We start from the raw sequence: 18,021 nt of genomic DNA on the forward strand, positions 1-18,021 counted from the left end.
GAGCCAATATTTGACCATGGCAGCTACTTAATTATTACATTATAGCTCCATGACTTGTGCTCGAGTCGTATGGACATACTTACTCTTTTACGTGAACTTCTGCACTTGCACCTATAGATGATACATTTTGAGACTATTTTTCTTTTATTTCGTGATTAATGTATATCTTAGCTTAGATAATTCACCTTATGAATAGTAGCTCGACAGGTACATTGTCGCGGCCCAAGTGTCAGATTTGGATCGTAACAGTAAAAATGGACTCGACAGAAATAGATTGCCAAGAGGAAGCTGTTGTGTTTCTATTTTTATTTTAAAAGAATGTTTTAACAAGATATTTTGATGGAATTAATTAATTGGAAGAGTTTAATATTAAATAGAGACAAATTTGTCAATTCAAGTTTATTTATATTAATGATAAATAGGGTTAAAAAATGGTTACAAGAAAATCAAAATAAGGTAAATAAGCATAATATTGTAGACTATAAGGGAAGTTAGTGTGCTAAAACGCAACTTAAAGAGAGGTCTTTGAAATTATTCGCAAGTTAAGTTGTTTCCAGATTTATAAACTATAAGTATTTATTTTAGAACAAAGGATCTAAGGTTTGAGGGCTTCCACCTTAACTACCAGTAGGCTAATGCTTTATTACAAGTTAGGTTGTTTCAATGAAGTGAGATTATACTGTTTAGATGAACAACTTTGCAAAGAAAAACTAGGTCTCTTCCTGAAAAGAATGAAGTTCAGAGTACAAGATTAAACGTTCTAATATTTGGTGTAAATCAAAAATCAAGTCTTCGCTCTTTCTGAAATAAAATGTACTCTTTCTATTTTGCATTTAGGTGTCATGTTTATTAAAAATAATTATTTTGAACTGTTTAGCATTTTTAAAAAATCAAGAAAAAATTAATTTTTCGTTGGCATTAATCGTTCTACTATTAATAGCATGTTTGGCCAAGCTTCTCCAAGGCAAAAGGTGTTTTTTGTTCCAGAAAAAGTGTTTGTTATTCAAAGTTGAGGTGTTTGGCTAAGCTTCTAGGTAAATAAAATGTATTTTTGAATAAAAGCAGAAATTGTTTTTGAGAGGCTGAAAAACATAGCTTCTCCATAATTTTTTTTTTTTTTTTTAAAAGCCCTCTTGAAAAAATACACTTAGAAATCACTTTTTAAATGGTTGATCATACACTAGTTGTTGCTCTATCACGCCTCGAACCATGGCCTGAGCGTAACACGACACTCGGTGCTTAACTAAATGTGACCGAGCGAATCACCTGGCTTGCTTAATCAACATAGGGCATGTGCTGATGCGGAATATAAGTTAAACATGAATGATCTGAGCAAAACATGAGATTTAATAATCATAAGTCAGAAAATACTGTTTTAACATAAGTGTGGAAATAGTCCAAAAACATCGTAAGTATGAGCCAGCACGGCTCTACTACACTGAACATCTGACATGACATGCTAGACCAGTTTATGAAACCTCTGAAACATGAGTCTGAATACTAAAATTGTTTACCGGGACAAGGCCCCTGACATACCTCTACTGGCTAACATGACATGGAAATAAATAAAGATAACGTCCCGAATGAAATGGGCTCACCAATAGCTGATACGAAGATTCCTAGCGAGCAGATCCGCCGTCATGTAAATCAATGCATGCATCGTGAAATGCCAGCCTGGGAAAAAAGGGACGTAAGTACATTTGAATTGTACTTGTTTTTGAATTGTAATTGTATGTAAAACAACTTAATGAACAAACATGGCACATGAAATAATAAGAACTAAAAATGTAAGCTGAACATGAACATGAGTAGTATCTGACATGAATATAATATATAACATGAGTAAAACATTATTAAATGGGAGAGTCTTAGTATCACTGACATATAACCACTACGTGAGCACGTGGCGTCTGATCTCTGCCCGATCAGCTAAGCCATCTCATACCTTGCCAGGATACGAGACATGAACATGACATTAATGGATCCATAAACTAACCCGCAATGGGTAAACATGAAGGAATCATCCTAATTGGGTGGAGCAATCCTTATCCTATTTTGGCATACATAGTTTCAGGTATTAAACCCTCTCAATAATCTGTGGAACTCCCAAAACATGAACATGAACATAGTTGGCTTAGAAGCCTATGGATTTCATAAACATGACTTGTAGCATGAGTATAGTTTTCATAAGACATGGAAAATCATGGAGGATTCATGAAGTAATTCTATAGTAGTTCATAAATACTTTTGTTGTATGCTTGAAACTCATGGAATCAATATTATGAGCATTCATGGATTACATGCAGGGTTCATGATCATGAACACAAACAAAGAGATTAAGACTTAACTATAACATGATTTGGTATTTTCATGAACTAGGCAATTATAGGAAATCATGGAAGAACCGTGGCGTGGGGAAGAACAATGATGTTCCTACACGTGGATAGAAGCCCTACATACCTTAATCGCTCCAAAACGTGTAACAACATTTGTAGCTTGAAGAAGAAACCCAAAAGCCTGAACCTTGAACCTTGAGATGAGTTTTCTTGAAAACCCTAGGTTGGTAACATAGGATTTCACTTAGAATTCATGTATAATCATTAAAATTCACTTAGGAATACATGGGAGGGACTTACCTTGATGTATGAGGATGAGAAGAAGAAAAAATGGTCGTTCTAGAGCTTGAGGATGTGAAAAATGAATGAAAAAGCCAAAAAATGAAGTTTTAAAGTTGCTGTCGGACCTATTTTACTCCCACTTTAGGCCCATTTTACAGCCCGTAAATAAGATCTACGGCCCGTAAAATCTGCCGCAAATCAGTAACAATATGTGTGATTTTTGGGCAGAATTTACTGCCACATTTAAGGCCTGTAAAAGTTTTTACGGATCAGATTCATGGCCCGTAAATTCTGTTGTAAGTCTGCATAACACTGTTTAGTAAAACGTAGATAAATCTTTGTACAGATGTCCGTTTGGCTCCACCAAATATGGATGGAAAGGTATTTCAAAGATTTACAACTTTCATGTTTGAAGTTTTCTAAAATTCCTTATAGATTTTTCCGAATACTCACTTTCTGTGAGACCTGGTGTAAACTCACTTGAAAACATGTCTTGTGAAGTAGCTTTCGACATTACTTCTCCCAAGCACTCTTCTTATACCTTTTATAGGTTTCAAAACACTTCCCACACTTCCCATATTAGTACCATTATATTCCCGTCTTACGGGTCAATCTTAGCCCGAAGGCACGAGGTATTACATGCTCAATAGTGTGTTTCACATTACTTAGCCAAACACAAATTACTTCTCACCAAAAGTACTTTTTTTTTTAAAACACTTGTCAAAATAAACTAGTTTTAAAAGCTTGGCCAAATAAACTATAAGAGACATGTAAATAGTAAACTATAAGAGACATGTAAATAGTAAATAGAGTTCACTTATTTATTAAAAATAAATTAATATGCACAAAGATTAGAAAGTTGATATGAGTAAAAGGTAGCTCGGTGCACTAAGCTTTTTCTATGCGCGGGATCCGAAAAAGGATTAAACCACAAGATTATATTGTACGCAGCCTTACCCTACATTTTTGAAAGAGACTGTTTTCACGACTTGAATCCGTGACCTTCTGATAAGTTACTTAAATTAATACTTTCTTGTAAGACGAGCAAATACCTATTGTGACAGTGAGAACATAGGGAGTGTATCATTAGAAAGCTATAAAAAGAAAAAAGAAATACCATACATCAAAATTTTATGTACTCCACTTTTATAGGATTGCTAGTAGAATCTTGATAATCTCCTTATACATTACATAAATGTACTACACTCAAACCTCTCTGTAACATTATAGTTGGGTCCGAAATTTTTCAGCTGTTATAGAGAATGACTGTTATACACCTATAACAACATTGACATTTAAATAATACTTCGCTGTTATAGGCAAAAAAGATGCATAAAATCTAATTTTCATTTTTAATTGCCAAATTCTAAGCTTAATCACACTTTGTATAACGAAGAAAACCCTATATATATATATATATATATATATATATATATATATATATATATATATATATATATATATATCATATGACTTTTTTGTCATAAATAGTGTATTAAATAATCAAATGTCATAAATAGTGTATTAAATGATCAAATATTTGGTCAAAATCTCTACACTTATAATTGGTAATCATATATATTCTATTTTTATAAAGATGGTTAATTATTATATTACCAAAAAAAGAAGATAGCTGTTATATGGTGGTTAATTTTACAAAGAGCGTACTGTTATAAAGTTGGTTGTTGTTGTTATAGGTGAGATGCTATTATAGAGAAATAAAATATAACATAAAAAATCGGTTCCGAAAAAACTTGGCTGTTATAGAAAGGTGCTGTTATATGCGGGTACCGTTATAGAGAGGTCTGACTGTACTACCATTTTTTAAACATATTAAATGTTACTCTCTTCATCCATTTTTAGTTGTCTATATACTAAAAATAGTTGATCATTTTTACTTGTTCAGTTTGAAAAATCAAGAGATATTTATCATTTCATAATTATTTTACTATTATTATTAATTATTGTGTTGACAAGTTCAAAGAAATCTTAGTGGTTTCACAACTTTTAAAGTATATTTTATTGATTTTAATCATTAAGTTATTGAACAATAATTAAGGGTGATATAAGAGTAAAATTATTATTCTATTTTTGACTTTTTAAATAGACGTGCCAAGTCAATACATAACAACAACAACAACAAGCCCAAAGATAATCTCTCCACGTGGGTCCGGGGAAGGTAGAGTGTACGCGACCTAACCCCCACCTTGAAAGGTAGGGCGGTGCCCGAAAGACCCTCGGCTCAAGAGAGGAGAAGAGAGGAAGATAAGAGGAAAACAAGACAAAAGGTCGGATAGGGCCAAGCATATCGAAAACAATATGATAACACGAATACCAAAAGCGAGAAAGTCATGGTAGAACGGTCGGGAATAAAGGAGCATTAACTACTATAGATAAATAAAATAATCAAAGTACCAACGGCCCAACAAATATAAGCAGCAATCAGATGCATAAACCAAAGGTAATAAACAAATGAGCGAAACTGCAACTACTATGGTGAAAGGGTAAGCCACCTAGCCTTCTATCCTAATCTGAGTCCTCCACAACCTCCTATCTAAGGTCATGTCCTCGGTGAGCTGAAACTGTGCCATATCTGTCTAATCACCTCTCCCCAATACTTCTTCGCCTCCCTTTACCTCGCCCGAAACCATCCATAGCCAACCTCTCACACCTCCGCCTTGCAAAGATCTCTCGTCTCTCCTCTTCACATGCCCAAACCATCTCGGCCTCGCTTCCCCGCATCTTGTCTTCCACCGATGCCACTCCCACCTTGTCTCGGATATCTTCATTCCTAATTCTATCTCTCTAGTGTGTCCACACATCCACCGCAAGATTCGCATTTCTCGCGACTTTCATCTTCCGAATGTGGCATTTCTTGATCGGCCAACACTCCGCTCCGTACAATAAAGTCGGTCTAACCACTACTTTGTAGAACTTGCCTTTAAGTTTTGGGGCACTTTTCTTATCACACAAAGACTCGGAGGCGAGTCTCCATTTCATCCACCCGCACCAATACGATGTGAAACATCGTCGTCGATATCCCCATCTTTCTATATAATAGACCCAAGGTACTTGAAACTTCCTTTCTTTTGAATGGCCTGGGTACCAAGCCTCACTTCCTTATCCCCCTCACGTGGTACGCCACTGAACCTGCACTCCAAGTATTCTGTCTTGGTCCTACTCAATTTAAATCCTTTAGACTCCAACGTCTCGTCTTCACCCTCCGGCCTTATCGTTAACTCCGTTGCGAGTCTCGTCAATCAGGACTATGTCATCTGCGAACAACATACACCAAGGCACCTCGCCTTGTATTTGTCGCGTCAATTCATCCATCACCAAGGCGAATAGAAACGGGCTAAGAGCTGATCCCTGATGCAACCCCATCAGAACAGGGAAGTGCTCCGAGTCTCCTCCTACCGTCCTTACCCTGGTCTTAGCTCCATCATACATGTCCTTTATCGCTCTAATGTACACCACATGTACACCTTTAGCCTCCAAGCATCTCCATAGACCTCTCTTGCACCTTGTCGTAGGCCTTTTCTAGTCAATGAATACCATGTGCAAGTCCCTCTTTTCCGCTCCCTATACTCGCTCCACCAATCTCCTTACAATATGAATGGCTTCGTAGTCGAGCGCCCCAACACGAAAACCAAACTGGTTCTCTAAAATAAACACACCTCTCCTCACCTCATTTCCACCACCCTTTCCCACACTTTCATAGTGTGACTTAGCAAAATTGATACCTCTATAGTTGTTGCGAGCTAATGTCTCCTTTGTTCTTGTACACGGGAATCATAGTACTCCATCTCCATTCTTCCTAAGATCTTCACTGCTCTCTTGAAAATGACATTAAACAATCTAGTCCCACTCCAAGCCTACCCCGCCCGCATTCTTCCAAAATTCTCCAGAATCTCGTCGGGTCCGGCCGCTCTTCCCCCCGCATCCTACGAACAGCTCCCTTAACCTCCTCAACCTTTATACTCTACAATAACCAAAGTCGCGACGCCTATCGAGTGCTCCAAGTCTCCCAACACAATGTCTCTCGTCCGCTCCTTCGCTTCAAGAGTTCATGAAAGTATGATCGCCATCTCCGTCTAATGCGGCTTCCCGTACCAACACTTGGCCATCCTCGTCCTTGATGCATTCACTTGATCCAAGTCGCGTGCCTTCCTCTCTCTCCTTGCGATCTTAAATAGCTTCTTATCCCCACCTCTCGTTCTCTGTTCCGCATAAAGGCGTTCAAAGGCCTGTTTTAGCCGCCGAAACCGCCAACTTCGCCTCCTTTCTCGCCATCTTATACTTTTCCCTATTCGTCCGCTTCTTCATCATCCTTGCTATTACCGCTTCATATGCCCGCTTCTTTGCTTCTACCTTCCCTCGACTTCTCCATTCCACCACCAATCCCCTCGGTGCCCACCACGGCGGCCTCGTGAGACCCCAATACCTCTCTAGTCGCTTCCCGAATGGCCGTCCTATCCCACATACCGCCGCATCCCCCCTACTATCCCACGCTCCCCTAGCCATCAACTTCTCCCCCATCTCTAGGGCACTAGACGAGTCAAACTCCCCACCTAATCCCGGTCGGTCATCCATAACCTTCTTCTTCTTCTTCCTTTCTTACCTCCAAATCCATCACCGGTAGCTTATGTTGGGTCGTAAGATTCTCACTCTCGATGACCTCGGCCTTACAGAGGCCTTTATCATCTTTTCTAAGAAGCAAGAAGTCTATTTGCGTCGCAGCCACTGAGCTACGAAAGGTTACCAAGTGCTCCTCCTTCTTCGGAAAACACGAGTTGGCTACTACCAATCCAAAAGCTTTTGCGAAATCCAGGAGTGCCAAGTCAATACATGATAAGTAAAAATGGATAGAAAAAGTATAATTAAAACATATGAACTTTCAGGGATCTCTCTCCAAGTTTGTTTTCATTATACCGACCTTCTTTGTAATTTGTAATTTGAGATTTTACACTCACCTTCATTTTGTAAATATTTTTATGACAAAACATATTTAAATGACAAATTTTCTATGTTCTTCCAAATCTACCCTTTTGTGAGTACACATGTTTGCTTTCCCTTGCACACAGTAACACACCAATTCACCAAAAAAGACAAAGTCTATTTGGATGAGCTTAAAAAAGCAGCTTTTTTTAAGCTAAGCCAAACGGGCTAACTTATTTTTTTGGCTTATTTTAAGCACAAAATAACTTATAGGTTGGTCAGCCAAACACTCGAAAAAGCTGAAAAAAGCTTATAAGCTGATGTTTTCAAAGAACTTATAAGCTAAGCCAAACGGGCTCAAAATCAAGATGTGAGGGATATCAAAAGTCAAAACCACTTTAAAGAATTACGTAGGTATTTTATAAAATTCGCTTAAACCTGTTTTTAAGCATCTTTAATCCTTCACCCCTCCAAACACATTAGAATTGTTCTTCTTTTTCTCCAACGAATTAACTTCCTATTCACTTTTTTTTTGTCGATCTAATAAAAGAGAAGTTCTTATATAAGCCCTTAAACGTCTTTATACTCATTTTCTTTATTCAATTATCATATTCGTCTTCATATTGTGTTTACTTATCCTTATAATAGCTTTCAAATTGTTAAATTTCAAAGTATTATCATTGCTTCTAACCTTTGGCCATTGTTTTCTTATGTTAATAAATTGAGTTTGCAGATTTGGTGAGAAGACTTTGTCCATTACTATATTAGATTGTTGAGATGAAACCAATAATAAAATGTGCAACACTTGGAGGGCTGGTGTTATTAATTTCGCTTCATTGCTCGTCTATTTGGATGGGTAATCCTATTCTTTTATGGTTTTGATATTATCGGATTTTGATTTCACCTTTTTTATTTCGACTGAATTTGTGTGTAGTTAGTGTTACCAACAAGACAAACCTAGAGGAACGTCTCTGAAATTATTCCCTAAAACTTACTTGATTCACCAATTAGTAATATCATACAAACTGGAACATAGAAAATATAATTGAGCAATATTATTAGAATTAAGAGTGTTTTTGGTAAGGAGGAAAATATTTTTCAGAAAATGTTTAACAATTTTTTAATGTTTGGTTGGTCAAAATATTTTGTTTAGTAAAACAAGTTCTTTAAAAATGAGAAAAATGATTTTCCTAATGAAGACGGGAAAACAAGTTACATAAATGATATTACAATAAAAAATAAAAAAAACCCACACCCGAACCCCCACCATGTTTTACTAGGTTACGTATAAATGTTCTTGGTATAAATATTTTTTGTTACTTACCAAATACTAGGAAATAAGTACGAAATCCACAAAATATTTTCCTTTCATACGAAACACACCCTAAAAGCTGTTTTATCCAAACCCATACGTATAAATCAGCAAATTTAAGTTAGGATAAAGTTTGATATATGCAGAGGACAGGAGCGTTACAGAACTTACAGTTGATAGTCCATACAAATGGCTCTACAAATATTTTCCCCTAAAATTCAACAGCCATTGAAGTCCATTTTTCCTTCTTCTACTAATAATGGGTGCAGTGTATTTGTGCCTTGTGCCTACAATGCATCTCGCAGGCTTGCTTTATTTCAACTCACTACAGGTTCTTGAATTTCATTTCTTCTTTTGTACAGTAGTTCTTATGAATATAGTATTGCTCCATGATTTTATCACATTATTTTGATAAGTAACTGAAAAAAGAAATGGCCTTTTATTCTTATCTTATCCAAATGCAATTCAAACTTATCTAACTCTTAAGAAAAAAATGACCATGGGCAAAACATGAGAAGGGAAAAAAAGAAGATAGTGTTCTTGATTTTTTTTTTTTTTTCAAAGTTGTAGATATTGATTTGGGGAATTGTGTTTTTAGTAGTTGTAACAGTGCAATTTCAGTGCTTCAGATAATGAATTGTCTGAAAAACCTTTGTGTTTGGCAAGTTGGATTGAGGTGCTAACATTGTATAATGGTGTTGCAAAGGCACTAAGTCTCTTTAATCCCATATGAAAAAGGAAAAAAAAAGAAAAAAAAAGAAGGGTCTTTTGCTTAGAGCTAGATTTTAGCTATATAGGTTTTTGAATTGGTAGTTAACTCACCACTCAATTGTAGGGCTCATGAGCCATTGTATTAAGAGTTATTTTGATTAACGATTTCCATGACGATCTTTCAATTCTTAAAAAAAATTAAAAATGTAGTAGCACATTTCATTGGATTGATCAATTTCAGTTAATTAGTTGTATACAACTGATCATCTAATAATTACATGATATAGGATGTCGATCAATGGGGAGCGAATGAATATGGAATAGAACTAGTAGAGAAAAACCAAGCTCACATAAAGACCTATTATAATTTATACAGTACCCTAAATAAATGTTGGAGTTATCAGTTGTTCCTGCAATGAGCATAAAATTCTTTGTTACACTCGTTGCACCAAAAAATCGGACCAAGGACTAAAGAGCAGTTGAGATTATGGATCTAACCATAACTTAGTATAGACAAAAATAGAAGACTGGAAAATGGTGTATTAGTAGATGACTTACTGAAGTTCATTGGTTTTTCAGCCATCACTCAGTCACAGTTATTCAATGGAAAAGCACCTGAATCTCTTAATGCTGAAGGGAAAGTGATCGAAAGTGGAACGATTGCTGAACTGGCGCAGTCAAATATTGCCCTAAGTGATGAAAATGCATCAGAGTGGATCAAGCAAGACAAAAGAAGAATGCTTCATGTCGTTTACCGTGTTGGGGATTTGGACAAGACGATAAAGTAAGTTTACTTTTACAGAGAAAAACGTTGAAGCTTCAGTACTATGTTTCATATTCCCAACTAGGTATCAGAGATGTTCTTGTGATACAGGTTTTACGCAGAATGCTTGGGAATGAAGCTGTTAAGGAGGCGAGATATACCAGAGGATGGTTATTCAAATGCTTTTCTTGGTTATGGACCTGAAGAATCAAATTTCGCCGTTGAACTTACTTACAGTAAGGCTCCTCATAGCTGGCAGTTAGCACTGCGCTTTCTTCGAAAATTATCTATTTCACTTTAGGATGTAATAGTCATTGTACTTTTCAGACTATGGAGTTGAAAAGTATGACATTGGAACTGGTTTTGGTCATTTTGGAATTGCAGTTGAGGATGTAAGTTGTTCATAAGATGAAAATTCATTGTCGGTTCGATTTATACTTTCTCTGACGTCATACAATCAAGTAAACTAAGATTACTAAAGTTTTACAGGCATTTAGTGCAGTTGCCCTTTTCCTTCTTTGATTGGTCTTCGTTTTAGAGGTTACACTACTCCTCATTACTTGCCGATGACTTTCATACATCTTGCTGTTAGAATCACCAATATTTCAGTTAGACACCTTTAGAAATGATTTTCTAATAGTACTACTTTCTTTTTTCTCCCGTAATTGCTTATAGAAGTTCAGAAATAATTAACGTCACATGTTTTTCGAATTTTCCATATAGGTTGCTAAGATGGTAGACCTAGTAAAAGCAAAGGGAGGGAAGGTCCTCCGGGAACCTGGTCCAATCAAAGATGGAGGACCTATAATTGCCCTCGTGGAAGATCCTGACGGCTACAACTTTGAGTTTCTAGAGAGAAGTCCTACTCTTGAGCCTTTCCGTCACGTAATGCTCCGTGTAGGAGATCTTGACCAGTCCATTAATTTCTATAAGAAGGTAAACTGCAACATTAGCTAGACGAATATTCTTGTATATACGTGCCTTTTTTATTGCAAGAAACACTAAATCTTCATTGTTGATTAATTTTGCAAGGCATTTGGCATGGATCTTATTCGTAAAAGAGATAATCCGGACAACAAAGTGAGTTCATAGGTTCTTTTGCAAAATAGTCCTTTGTGGTTAGAGTTGACTCAACTCATTCCTTGAGGCTTTGGGTTGGATGCTTGGATTCTTTTATATCGTATGAGAGCCACTTTAATAGGCCTATCTTCTCACTTGTAAGTCGGTATTAACCTAGAGGGAATTACATGTGAGAAAGTGTGTTTAGTTACATATTGTCTCACATTGGATTTAAAAGTGCTTCCAAAGGGGTTTATAATGGAAGTTAGTAAAGGTCTTAAATGTCATAGTAAAGGTCTTAAATGTCACTCCACTCAAATGTTTTATGATTTTTGATTGAATACTCTAATTGTTTCATATGTTTAATTGTGTGAACCCTCATGTAAAAGTTTAAGCTATTTGAGAGGGCAATTTTATTTATTTGTGGCTGCAACACCTTTAATTAAACAACTTCTCATTGGTGTTTCCTTTTGCTCTTGGTTTTCTCTCCATCGGTTTTGCAAACATACTTCATGTTCAGGGTGGACGATTTCTGTCATGCTAGATTGGGTCCCAATACTAGGATGGCCATTCTTCTTATATTCTCTTTGGATTTTATTAAAGTTCTACTCCCTACACCTTGATATAATGCTTTTTTTTTTTTACTTGAACATTTCTTTAATGCTAATTTATGGGGTTGTCTCTCCTCTGTTTGTTAATTATTAACACCTGTTCTCAGAACACAATAGCCATCATGGGTTATGGACCTGAAGACCAAAATGCAGTTCTGGAATTAACATATATTTACGGTGTCAAAAGCTATGATAAAGGAAATGGTTATGGTCAGGTAACAGCATTCAAACATATTACTTCGATCTGTTGTTTAAGATAAGTAAAATTAGCAAACTCATTTGAAGTTATAATTGATCATTGATTCTTTCCCAGACTTCGGAAAATTCTATAGATATCAGCTTGTAAGGAAGATTCCATATCTTTGCAGATCGCAGTAGGAACAGATGATGTCTACAAGACTGCAGAAACTATAAGACTTTATGGAGGGGAAATTGTACTTGAACCTGGACCCTTGCCGGGTATCAACACCAAGATCATGGCATGCGTTGATCCTGATGGTTGGAAGACAGTAAGTCATCAGCAATTATGATTATTTTGGCAAGAACTGGTAGTTTCCTTCCCAGCATTAGACAACGCACCAAAACTTGTTTGAAGACATCTAATGCTTGTTTTTGTCAGAATACTAATTTAAGAGTATCTATAATTTGAAGGCAGTTATCTACCTTGAAGTCATTACCATTCACTATCTTCTAGAGGAATGGGACAAAGACAAAAATGATAAAAAGATCAATCATTGAAAACTTATCTTCGCTAACCTTCACTCCAATTGGCTAGTATCGTGCAGAATAAGCAATACCTCTAGACGCTGCTGACCATACACTAGGTGAGAGAGAGAATAACTGGTGTTTCAAATCTGCAGTAGAGACATTATTTTCTTCAATATGTGTAAAACAGATGACACTCTATTCCCTATATTCATATGTTAATTGACCAACTAAGTTTCTGGTGTAGCATCATGTATCTTAGCACCTACTGAATTTAGGAAAAACAGATGTTATTTTTTTATTAATTCAAAATTTGATGGCTAAAACATTATTTCTGCAATCGTGAAACTGAAGTTTATTGGATAATATCTAGGTCTGTTCAATTGAGACATAGGATCTATCAGTAAATGGCAAAAGCATACACCGCTATAACGTTGGTGATTGGTGTAAGGCTTTTGGCTTGTGAAATGATGCGATGTTGAATCAAGTTAGGGAAGACTACTCATGTAACAGAGTTGGAATAAAATGTTCAGCTTCAGTGGGAACACTATGTTTTCACTAGTGATAAGTATCAGATTAGGAAGGATAAAAAAAATAAAAAAAACTTTATTTGCTGTCCGTCTTAGTTCTATACATTTGTTATCTTGCAGGTTTTTGTTGATAATGCTGACTTTATGAAGGAATTAGAGTGAACAAATGCAGGATTACCCAAAACATCTCAATCATGCACTAGGTTTCTGAATAATTTGTCACAATTTGTCCACTGATATCATTCAGATAATCTATTCCGACATAAATCAGGCACATTGTAATGCCATTTTCCAATATGTAATCTATCCCTATACAGATGTAACAGCTTAAATCAATCCATTGCTTCTCTGATTTGATACCATAGTTAGAGTTTGGAAGTCACACATTGTCAACTGCTCTAAAAACTATGGTTCTTTTTTTGAAATGTTCATCCAAAGTCATGTCACGGTCATGCGGCAGCACAACATTTGTTGAATCCCATCCACCCACATTTGTTTCTCCCCTTTGTTTCTGCATTCAAATTCAATCATCCTCTCAGCAGTTTGTATCCCGAAGTAGCACTTCTGCTCGTCTTGTTCCTCATCTCGTCCAGGCCATGCTGGTATGTCACAATAGACTGCAGAGACCATACCTGGATACTCATCAAGCACCAATTTAGATGAAAGTGTAAAGGATCACATAGACAATTTGATCCTAGAGTGAGTATTTGTTAAAGCTTACATTTCTTTTTCTTTGTGAATGTTCCTGCCATGTACTTGCTTTTCATTTTAGCTATCACCTGCTACCAAGATTCATATTCGCATTTTTGTTATGATGATATAGGGAAGCATGAAACAACAACCACGTGAGCTGCATAAGTAAAGTTTGTTGCATTCCATTTAACAGTAACGCAGATCTGAAACACAGTTCGTTTGTTTAATAGACAGTATATCCATTTAGATGGTATACTCTCCAATATTACCTGCCAATCAGGGCTTATATTGAAAGAGACTTGTTTCCAGTGGAGATCTCCTGCATGAATAGAAACATTGTTGAAAAAAATGCAATATCTCTTGCAAGGTAAGTGTAGTTACTAAATTCATTTTACCTTTTCTTGTACGTTTGAGCAGTTCTCCCCCTTTGGCAACAAAACTAAGAGCTGCTGTAACAGTTGATTCTTTGCTACCTTCGACACGCTCATCAGCTAGTGCAACAGCTGCAGCTCCATTTCCTTTCTGTAGCCTCGCCCTTAGAGTGGCAGCGCCTCTCAATGCTGTAACGGTGAATGCCAATGAGATAGATTAGCGTTACCAGTTTAACCGTCCTTATATTATGAAACGGTTGAGGGGAACTGTTGGCATCCCTATAGATAGCAAATGTTCTGTGTATCATATAGCAGCAACAGTTGGAAGATGAGCATGACTATTATGCAAAGTATGCCATGTTAAAGAAGAATACAGGAGCTGTTTTTATTTATCATATTGGTTGGGTTTGTGCTCTCTTTAGATTAATGGACCCACTGAGGCCAGTTGGCTTAATACCTGTAGCAGCTCCAGCAGTTAGAGTCATGATGTCTCCACTAGTTCTTGCATTGATAGCTGAATTTATGACTGATAAGATTTGGTCCTGTTCAGCACCCATGTCCTCTGCAATTTCAATACAGTGGGATGCAACTAAAGCTGCTGCAGATGCAATTGCCGTTGAAATCTTTGAAGATGTCTTGTGTTGGGCTGTGGATTTCTCTGGAAAAGTTACTGATGAGGTTGCAAGAGCGGCCACTGCAGCTGCAACCCCTGCTACTGAAACTGCTGCATGCACTTGGGCACTGTGAGTTCTAAGCTCTTGTTTTTTCTTTTCTTTTTGATCTTTCAGCCATCTACCCATTGTCTTACCACGCATTACGGTCCTGTAGAGCTGCATTATGCCAGTTTTAGTCTTGATTGTTCAGAGGTAGTAGTAAAGTAATTATCAAAAGAATTGTATACCCCAGCTTTCAACAAATGATGATTGGAGAGGAAATCTGGATTGAGCGCCTGATGTAGTAAAAACAATTCCTGCACATATCAATATAATTAGTTGTGATTGAGGATGTCGGTTACTGATCCATAAGGGACAAGTATAGTTATTCAGCTGAGTGCAAAACTGAGAGAGTTAAAGAGTAATTTGGGGAACAAGGAAAGAGATAAGGGTAATTCCATCAACCTAGAGGGCACTCCAACATAATTTGTCCATATTTGGATTCACAAAATGATGAGGACTTTGTGGTTGCTTTTTCAGCCAAACGCATGCTTCTTTATTGTAATGCCTAATCTGTAGTTCAGAAAAAAGGTATAGCACTACTGTTACTCCTCTAGCCTAATTATAATTCAACTCTTCAAGTACATGATTTCATAGGACAGTTAATTTCATTTTTCTTTTAGTGAAACACGCATTTCAAACACCTTACTACCGTTACACATGCCTTTTTGCTGCATGCTCTTAAGAAATATGAATAATCTAACATTATGGAAATTGTTTTCTGAAGTACGATGGTGTACTTATCCTTGTATGATTTCAAAGTGGGATGTAAATATCCAAAAGATTTAGTTGCATGCATGCATATGCAAGTAGATAGGACCCCCTTCCCCCCTCTTGCTTCTCCCTTTGCTTTACCTTTGTATCATCACTTCCCCTCGGAGAAACTGGAGGGCTATCAGAGTTAGGTAGTGTTTGTTCTTGCTGCAATTTAAAGATAATAAGAGCAGCAACTTGTAAGCAATCAATGAAAGTAAGCATTTCCACAACAGTACTCTGTCTCTAGACAGAAGTAAATGAAAAAAATAACAAGCTTTAACGAAGAAAGGCTTACAGGTTCCTCAATAATTGAGGTCTTTCCATGTTGTGCTTGTAACGAAGGGAATGACATCTTCTCGTCTGGATGACTTGTTTGTTTTGTGTGAGAAAGAGCTTTGGAGAGTTCCTTAGCTGACAGACTCCATGATCTTGCAAGGAACTCCATAGATTCGGTAGGAGTTTCTGGTGGAGGGCATGACACTGGTAGCCAATTTGCTGCACTATCTTCATTGATCCCTTCCAACCTGTTTGACTTGCATTTAACACCGCAAGAGCTCGCCGTTTCCATTATAACCACTCAAAAGGAGGAGATCAGTGTGTTATTAACTAATACAAATTTTGTGCAAGTAGAAACTTGTGAATGTTTTTGACTTTTAACTACACACTTAATTTTTCCTATATCAATTTGATTATACAAATAAAGTTAACATAGTATGCATGGTGGAGGAGAATGAAAAAGAAGAAGGAATAGTGTGATATATATAACAGTGGTGATGGAGTATTTCAAAAGGAAAAAAGAATAAGAGTAAGAACTTCAAAAGTCCCTCGAAATCTTGAAAATTCAAAAAGAAGGAATGAGTGGAAGACTGCAATACATAGTATTATTATGACACTGGATATCGACAGGTCCCATTTTAAAAGTCCAATTAGACTTTATCTCCAACTTCCCTCTTGTCTTTCTGCCCTTATTTCTTCTTTATACGTAGAGGGTTAAAAGATTAGAAGTTCTTGACCGGCGGGCATCATGATGACTAAAGAATAGGGATCCTCCATCAGAGGCGGAGCCAGGATTCGAAGCTTGTGGGTTCGAGATTCTAATTCGTTTAAGTTAGTGGGTTCTAAATTAATAATTTATAATTTAATGAATTTTTCAAGACAAATACAGGCTTTTAGACTAAAGTTACTGGATTTGGCTGAACCCCCCAATACTATGCTAGCTCCTCCCCTGCCCTCCATGCATAACTATACATGCATATATTCTCACAGCAGAAAATGATATACCCATGAGTCATAATACTATTTTGAAGTCCAAAAAAGGAGTTGAAATATATGGTGTGCAGAACTTATTGATCAAAAGGCATTTGCTTTTTCTTAACATTTTAAGCTAAGTGGTGAAAGATGGAATTGAATTTCTTATGACATTTGTTCGAAGTGGCTATCTTTTCTTTTCCTTTTTTTCTTTTTTGGTTTTCCAAAAGTTGTGAAAAAGAAAGATACAGCTACCAAAGGAGTCATTGACATACGATATAGTAACAATTTTAATTAAGAATCAATAACCAAATAGTACTTCATCCAAAATGATTTTACATTAATCAGTTTACTGTGATAGTGTGATGTATCCTTTTTAGTATGTCAAGAAAGTATCGAGACAAAAACAAACAAAAAAAAAAGCGCTAAGCGGCATTGTTAACCAACTGATTCAACTACTTTTCTTGTCTCGTTCATTTAAGTAATGTTTTCCATTGTCTGTCCAATACTCCCTACGTCCCAATTTATGTGGCATCATTTGATTAGACGTTTAAAAAAAAAAAAAGGAAGATTTTTAAAATTTGTGGTCCAAAACAAACCTTATTTGTGTGGTTGTAAATCATTTCATAAAGTTAAATTATTTCTAAATATAACAGGGGGATATTCTTTTTGAGACAAACTAAAAAGGAAAGCGCGCCACATAAATTGGACAGGGAGTATTTTTCAATTGAATAATCAATTTTTCTTCTGAGTTTTTCTTGGTATGAGGGGACGGAAAGCAAGGAAAGATAAACTATGTGAGGACCTTTTGCGTATAATTCATTTGACGATTCACTTCTTTGTTGGGAGCCATTGTTTTTGCAGTTGTGGTTAAGTCATAACAGCTTTCTTAATCCTTTTACTTTTCTCTATCATGCTTTAGTAAAGTAACCTTTCGCCAAATTTGGGGCTATGTAGCACTACTTATGGCTATTTGGACATTAACAAAAACAT

General features: G+C 36.4%; 2 protein-coding genes across 6 annotated transcripts; one reads left to right on the forward strand and one right to left on the reverse strand.

The window, feature by feature from the left end:
• Positions 1 to 8,932: 8,932 nt before the first annotated feature.
• Positions 8,933 to 13,609, forward strand: LOC132029731 (lactoylglutathione lyase GLX1-like). Of its 4 annotated transcripts, XM_059419070.1 has the most exons (9): positions 8,954 to 9,199; positions 10,159 to 10,363; positions 10,454 to 10,578; positions 10,670 to 10,734; positions 11,066 to 11,278; positions 11,375 to 11,422; positions 12,120 to 12,227; positions 12,381 to 12,521; positions 13,368 to 13,609. In XM_059419070.1, the coding sequence occupies exons 1-9, from the start codon at positions 9,058 to 9,060 to the stop codon at positions 13,407 to 13,409; spliced, it is 1,089 nt and encodes a 362-aa protein (XP_059275053.1). In that variant the 5' UTR covers positions 8,954 to 9,057; the 3' UTR covers positions 13,410 to 13,609. The 4 variants fall into 4 exon arrangements, with proteins under 4 accessions (XP_059275056.1, XP_059275055.1, XP_059275054.1 ...); XM_059419072.1 differs by lacking the exon at positions 13,368 to 13,609 and having other exon boundaries at positions 8,941 to 9,199; positions 12,326 to 12,462; XM_059419071.1 differs by lacking the exon at positions 11,375 to 11,422 and having other exon boundaries at positions 8,947 to 9,199.
• LOC132029730 (VAN3-binding protein-like) lies at positions 13,415 to 16,674 on the reverse strand. Of its 2 annotated transcripts, XM_059419067.1 has the most exons (8): positions 16,076 to 16,670; positions 15,880 to 15,945; positions 15,213 to 15,281; positions 14,769 to 15,141; positions 14,336 to 14,500; positions 14,210 to 14,259; positions 13,969 to 14,026; positions 13,415 to 13,879 (listed from the first exon to the last, which is right to left on the reverse strand). In XM_059419067.1, exons 1-8 carry the CDS (start codon positions 16,346 to 16,348, stop codon positions 13,686 to 13,688), a joined length of 1,248 nt encoding a protein of 415 aa, XP_059275050.1. In that variant the 5' UTR covers positions 16,349 to 16,670; the 3' UTR covers positions 13,415 to 13,685. The 2 variants fall into 2 exon arrangements, with proteins under 2 accessions (XP_059275050.1, XP_059275051.1); XM_059419068.1 differs by lacking the exon at positions 15,880 to 15,945 and having other exon boundaries at positions 16,076 to 16,674.
• Between the last annotated feature and the right edge of the window lie 1,347 nt (positions 16,675 to 18,021).

This window comes from Lycium ferocissimum, chromosome 9 (assembly GCF_029784015.1).
Source record: "Lycium ferocissimum isolate CSIRO_LF1 chromosome 9, AGI_CSIRO_Lferr_CH_V1, whole genome shotgun sequence".
Lineage (NCBI taxonomy): Eukaryota > Viridiplantae > Streptophyta > Magnoliopsida > Solanales > Solanaceae > Lycium > Lycium ferocissimum.